The following is a 7,500-nucleotide window of genomic DNA, read 5'->3' on the forward strand; positions in this document are numbered from 1 at the left end:
AAGTTAATACCAATGACAACTATATTTGTAAGAGCATGTGATCAGAGACCACTGCTTCAGGTGCAGGGCATAAGTAGACATTATATAAAAATATAGAAAGAGCAGTGGGTCCACATTATATAATTACAGACATACACACATCAAACAAACATGTGTAAACACATGTACAGACACACACACACACACACAAAAAACATCCCAACACACACACATGCATGCATGCATAACCAAAAACACACACGCATAAATGCACTCACGCAAGCTGGTGCACGCACACAAATGCATGCATAACCAAAAACACATGCACACACAAGCTTGCAAACATATATGCACACAGACACACACAAACGCATGCATAACCAAAAACACATGCACACACAAGCTTGCAAACATATATGCACACAGACACACACAAACGCATGCATAACCAAAAACACATGCACACACAAGCTTGCAAACATATATGCACACAGACACACACAAACGCATGCATAACCAAAAACACATGCACACACAAGCTTGCAAACATATATGCACACAGACACACACAAACGCATGCATAACCAAAAACACATGCACACACAAGCTTGCAAACATATATGCACACAGACACACACAAACGCATGCATAACCAAAAACACATGCACACACAAGCTTGCAAACATATATGCACACAGACACACACAAACGCATGCATAACCAAAAACACATGCACACACAAGCTTGCAAACATATATGCACACAGACACACAAACGCATGCATAACCAAAAACACATGCACACACAAGCTTGCAAACATATATGCACACAGACACACACAAACGCATGCATATCCAAAAACACATGCACACACAAGCTTGCAAACATATATGCATACAAACACACAAATGCATGCATAACCAAAAACACATGCACACACAAGCTTGCAAACATATATGCACACAGACACACACAAACGCATGCATAACCAAAAACACATGCACACACAAGCTTGCAAACATATATGCACACAGACACACAAACGCATGCATAACCAAAAACACATGCACACACAAGCTTGCAAACATATATGCACACAGACACACACAAACGCATGCATATCCAAAAACACATGCACACACAAGCTTGCAAACATATATGCATACAAACACACAAATGCATGCATAACCAAAAACACATGCACACACAAGCTTGCAAACATATATGCACACAGACACACACAAACGCATGCATAACCAAAAACACATGCACACACAAGCTTGCAAACATATATGCACACAGACACACAAACGCATGCATAACCAAAAACACATGCACACACAAGCTTGCAAACATATATGCACACAGACACACACAAACGCATGCATATCCAAAAACACATGCACACACAAGCTTGCAAACATATATGCACACAGACACACACAAACGCATGCATAACCAAAAACACATGCACACACAAGCTTGCAAACATATATGCACACAGACACACACAAACGCATGCATAACCAAAAACACATGCACACACAAGCTTGCAAACATATATGCACACAGACACACAAACGCATGCATAACCAAAAACACATGCACACACAAGCTTGCAAACATATATGCACACAGACACACACAAACGCATGCATGTGTTTTTGTGTTTGTACATGCGCATGCACAACTTTCTCAAATGGGATGATTTTTGGTGATGAATCTGTCGACATATTTTGGGAAAATGCTTTGAAAATTGTCAAAAGCTCAACACAATCTTGGCAAATTGACTCTCTTTTGGTTAAGTTGGTGGCTGTTTTTGTTATATTGACTTCCATTATAATCACATTTTACGACTGCAAAGCCATCACAGCATGCATTCTTCATTGCTGCTGGTTTTCCCTGTTGGGAAGAGGGACAATGGGTCATTTTTACTGTTGATCATCAGTTACCATGCAAAAAAAGCTTAGCTTTTGCCATTTATATGGCTTTATAAATATAGTGTGAGCAAGAGGAAGAGAGACACCTTTGTGCACTCATCTTGATACTGAATGTCTAATGGCCTGTTTCCACTGAGTGCTACGGTACGGTTTGGTACGCTTCTATGGCCGTTTCCACTGTCAATAAGCGTACCGAACCAAACCGTACCGTTCCACTTCTTCGGCACCCTTTCGAAAGGGTCCCAAAAACGAGAAAGGGTACCAAAAGGTGGAGCTACACGCGCAGCCGAACGCTGATTGGTTACAGAGATACGTCACGAGCTTGTGGAGCTAGACAGAATGTAAACAAAGGATCCGCCATGTTCTAATACACAGCCGAGAGATTACATGGATATAACGTTACTGTATGCATAAAATAACCAGCCATGGATGACAACTGCCAGGCTCAAACAAACCGTGTCATCGTCTTGATGAACAGACACAATGCAAAGAAGAACAAAATCTGCCGTGTCCTGTTGTTGCTTTACGAACCCGTCTAAAAGTGCGAGCGGTATTCGCTTTCTTCCGGGAGCGCGCGATCGCGTCTATAATTGATATAACAAACTTCTTGAGCTCATGATAATAAAATGTAACGTTACGTGACTGTAGAAGTGTCTCCGTCATCTGATCCATTCAGAAAGAAAAGGACAAGCGCGAGAGTAAAGCGCGGAAAAAACCCCCAACTAGAAACACAGGAGCAAAAGTGTTTAACAACCTGAATCATGAACAAACTGCCATTGTTATCTTTGCCTTTTGGACTATTATGAACTGGGAATGACAAAGACTCTCTAACAGAGTTTGCATGGGCTGGGGAAGATTACAGACACAGATGAGAGGTTTGCGCTGACTCTGGGCTATATTGCGTGTGCTTTTAAACTCAAATAAGGACTAAATGTATGATGTGTGTAGTTTTTCTGTAATTAATAATATATCGGAGACTGTAAGGGTCTGTATGTGTTCATATATGTTGCATTTATGTATTTATTATATATAATTGCAGACGTTACAGTAGCCTATTTCACACTGTCATTAATCTGCAGTTATAATCAAATCATGTCCATAGAAAAGCTAGTAATAAACATTTATAAACAAGTATTTATGTGTATAAAGCGTCTGTTTTGTGAGAAGTGCTGCTCATTATATGTATACGACCCGTACAGCCTTACTATAGACATTTATTCAAGCGAGCATGACGTCAATTTAAACTTTGTCATGCACCACACTGACCAAAAAGGCTACCCTTTGTGGTGGAAACGCAAGCCTGATAAAGGTGAAGCGTACTGACTTGAACCGTACCGTACTGTACCAGTCAGTGGAAACGAGCCATGAGAAAATCAAAATAAGCCCGTCAGCTCTCAGAACACAGTAACTCTGTCTGCCCACACACTATAATCTGCTGTTTTACTCCACAGAACTCCATATAAAAGCCAGAAACTCTTTCGCACAGGCCTATCTCAATGGTTAAAGGGCACCTATGATGAAAATCATCTTTTGTAAGTTGTTTGGACAGAACTGTCTGTAGATTAGGGATGCACCGGTCCCAATTCTTGGATCGGATATCGGTAGGCCCACACGGAATCTGCGCTCGCAGAATTCCACAGATTTCTGCAGATTTTTAGCCCATTATTAATTCTGTTTATTTCCTTGAGTAAATGTGTAAATCTGCATTTATTCCGTTTTTATTTAGTAATTTATTACTTTTTATGTAATATATTAAGGCTTTAGTTATGATACTCCACTGGATACTCCCAAAATAACTCTTACCACAATAACAAAATAAATTTTTACCACATTTCTAGGGACTAAACTGACTACAGGAGAGATTTTTGTTTTGGTTCTGTCGGTGTAATTTGCAGATGATCCCTAACACTGCGTGCATGACTGTGGCGAATATCAAACATAAAACCAACTTTACCGAGCTGATTTAGCTGTCTTTCAATGATTTTAGGACTAACAAGTTATTAACGTCACAAGACCTAATATAGTATATACAATACGACTTCATCACAAGGCCTACCGCACTTACGCTGCAGTTTCTCTGCCCACCGAGGAAGCCCGCGACTCCTGCTGCGGGACGGAAGTTTGACGTTTGGTTCTCCTGTGTCCCGTGTTCCTCTTGCTCTACCAATGCAGCAGCTGCTTCACGTAAAAGCTGACTAACAGTTTTTGCCATTTTACTTCTGTTATACTGTATTTACACTAGTAACTCACGCTGTCCCATCCATCAAAACCGTGCTTCTGCCCTCCGGCTCTGTGTGTGAAAGCACTCGACATCACTCGAATACGCCCCTCCCACTGATTAGCATAGGCTTTGCATGCAGCTTGAAGTTGAAAATGAAATGAAAAATAAAAGGAAAGCTTAAATTTACATTTTCATTTGAATTGTGTCACTATTATAGCGTGAACATTAATAACACGCTTTGTAAAAATTGTGTTTGCATTTTATTTTTCAGTTTGGCTTTTCATTTTAATATTGGCAGTCTTGATGCGGAAATGCAGTGAAAATGAAATGTTAAATCGGCAACTTCATTTTAATTTTCAATTTGACAGGGACGATGTGTTGTGAAAATGAAAATAAAAATGAAATAATTTAATTTCATTTTCAATTTTGGCAGATATTTAGCAAACAGTGTTTTAAAATGAAATTGTTAATCTGATTTTCATTTCCATTTCCAATGTTTATTTGATTTATTTAAAATTGGCAGGATTTACCTTCCATAGTTGGTTAGCTGGTACTGATCCAAATCCAATCTTGTGCGTGCGCTACATTCTGTGTAATTTATAAGCCAACAAAAGCCAAGAAGGTAGCCTAATAAAAGGCACTAGAAAAGTTGTCATGTAGGCCTACTATTATTCCAAATGCTCTGTAGCCATTTTACAGTTTAATGTGCTGCTGCAAACCTGCGGGAAAATATCAGACTTTGCTAAAAGGCTGGTTATTTTACCAACGATTAGAGTAGCCCAGTGGCGTTGCGAGGGGGGGGCTTTGGGGGCTTAAGCCCCTGATGTATTGTCAAAAGCCCCTGATCTCTTGGAATATGTTGCACTTAAATAAAAAATATGTTGTATAACATTTATTTTGTTATCTAAGTACTGAAAATTACCACATACATCACGAACATTCCACTTAAGGCAGCTTTTGTGTCGGGTAATTAAATCGTCAGCTGTTCAGCAGTATCTGTTTCTACCGGCAGGTGGGAGTGGCTCTGTTGTCACATGGTGTTAAAAAAATCCCACCACTGCACATCATTCATTCATTATTTTGAGGAGCTGAAGCTAATGAGGTAATAATACAACTCTTTCGCGAAACTGAATAGTTTTAACAACTGATGAAGCTTATTTGTTTCCACAGTATAAAATGTGTGTAGTTTTGGTGAAATAAAATAACTATAATCAGTAAAATGTGCATCATATCAATGTAAAAAAGTTAGTCAAAAAACGCAAATTGTACTAGCTTTCTAGATATGATATAGATATGTAGACATTTATATGATATAGCAAGTCACATCTGTTTCTGTAATAGTTAAATCACAGTGAGTTTATGCATCTAGCTTATTATTAGTTATATTCTATTGTAACATGCAATGTCAATGTTGGGTGGGTGAGGCAACTTCTTTGGGGCTAAGCCCCTCATCCCTTTCGACCCTAGCAACGCCCCTGGAGTAGCCTAATACAGATTTCAAAGAAAAATCGTAATATTAAAAAGGAAGCATAAGCTGGACCACATCAAATCATTTCAGTGTCATAATGAATGCTCAAATAATGTAGTCTATAGTTTATAGGGTAACACTTTACAATAAGGTTCATTAATTAATGCATTTACTAACATGAACTAATCATGAACAACACATGTACAGCATTTATCAATCATAATTGAACATTTACTAATGCATTATTAACATCCAAGTCTGTGCTTGTTAACATTAGTTAATGCACCATGAGTTATCATGAACTAACAATGAATTAATGTATTTTCATTAACTAATGTTAACTAACATTAATAAAAACTGTAGTAAATGTATTGTTCATTGTTTGTTCATGTTAGTAAATGCATTAATTAACATTAACTAATGAACCTTATTGTAAAGTGAGACCGTTTATAGTAAGCATCATGTTTAGTTAGATTGTGCCATCTGTCATATACAGTAGGCTTATGGGTTATTTTTACTAAAGTATATATATTATTTGAGTTTATCACCAGAACTAAACTGTATTACTTTTTTGTATTACTTAAAAAAAAAAAAAAAAAAAAAAAAAAAAAAAAAAAAAAACGTCACAGTATCGGGATCGGATCTGTATCGGTCAATTTTCCGAATGTTGGTATCGAGATCAGATTGGTTGCAAAAAAATGGTATCAGTGCTTCCCTAGTGTAGATATAGTGTGTCCACAGACATATTGGAGTGATAGAAAGTTTAATTAATAAGAAAGTTACTGAATAAATAGGACCCAAATCCCAGAGATTCCGAGGTCCATTAGAACGTGACGTAGGAGTGCGGTATTCCCAGCCCACTGAATTGATAGGCAGGTGTCATGTTTCTATAATAACATGTATACACATGTCCAGCACATTTTTAGAAAATAAACAGAGATTAAAATATTTATAACATTTTAAATAGTTTAAAACATTTTCAAAACAGAGAATGTTTGTAATAAAGAGAGTAAAAATTTTATATATAAAAATAAATAAATAAAAACGCTGTAAGACTTAACGGCTGTAATAAAAGTAAACTTCAGCATGGTATTTCAGCTTCATCTGTGTCTGTATCTGTCACTGACTGCTGTTTATCTGATGTAACAGACACATGTGGGAGCAGTGGGCGGGGAGAAGCAGCTCATTTGCATTTAAAGCCACAGGCTACAAAAACAGCTACATTGTAAAATGGGCAGATTCTGGATGCTATAATAAATGATCTGATGGGTATTTAGAGCTGAAACTTTCCCTAAACATTCTGGAAACACCAAAGACTTATCTTTCACCTTTTAAAGTAGGCGCCCTTAAAAGCTGTCAACTGATGATCAACAATAAGATCTATACATTTGACTTCTTCACAACAGGGAAAACCTGCAACAGTCAAGAATGCATGATAATATGCAGTCATGGCTTAATACCAATAAATGTCCTTACAATGAAAGTAATTGGGGCAAAAACAGCCCTCAACATAACCAAAGGGGAGTCAATCTGAACAGTACACAAGGGTTCATTAATTTTTAAGTGTGTGTGTGTGTGTGTGCTGCAGTTTGCACTGACCGCTGCCCACCAGGCCCATGGCGAAGATGGAGTTGTGTGAGACTTCAGGATCGGCATCGTGGGAGAATTTGCTGAGTGTGTCCAGAATGTTGAGCCTCGGGTTGGAGACGGAGATCAGAGCGAGCGCCAGCGGGACGGCCCTCCGCAACGTGGACTCACCGTAACGCAGCTGAGCAGAAAAATAAACACAGCGTTAAATACAGCACAGAGGGAGAACTACACACTCCACACGGGAAAATACAGACATGTACCAACACACACCAGTGCATTATACAAACTGAATCCTAATTGTA

The 7,500-nt window shown here is 38.3% G+C and overlaps 2 protein-coding genes across 2 annotated transcripts in view; both read right to left on the reverse strand.

Annotated features, from left to right (window-relative positions):
• The window catches only part of alp3 (alkaline phosphatase 3), a 141,259-nt gene that overhangs the window by 127,662 nt on the left and 6,097 nt on the right, over positions 1-7,500 (reverse strand). The window lies entirely within an intron of this gene.
• psmd2 (proteasome 26S subunit ubiquitin receptor, non-ATPase 2) overlaps positions 1-7,500 on the reverse strand; it is a 56,364-nt gene that overhangs the window by 5,712 nt on the left and 43,152 nt on the right. Inside the window, exon 17 of the mRNA NM_200546.1 lies at positions 7,208-7,376. Coding sequence (NP_956840.1) covers positions 7,208-7,376 — 169 coding nt within the window. The remainder of the gene's footprint in view (positions 1-7,207; positions 7,377-7,500) is intronic.

This window comes from Danio rerio, chromosome 15 (genome assembly GCF_049306965.1).
Source record: "Danio rerio strain Tuebingen ecotype United States chromosome 15, GRCz12tu, whole genome shotgun sequence".
NCBI lineage: Eukaryota > Metazoa > Chordata > Actinopteri > Cypriniformes > Danionidae > Danio > Danio rerio.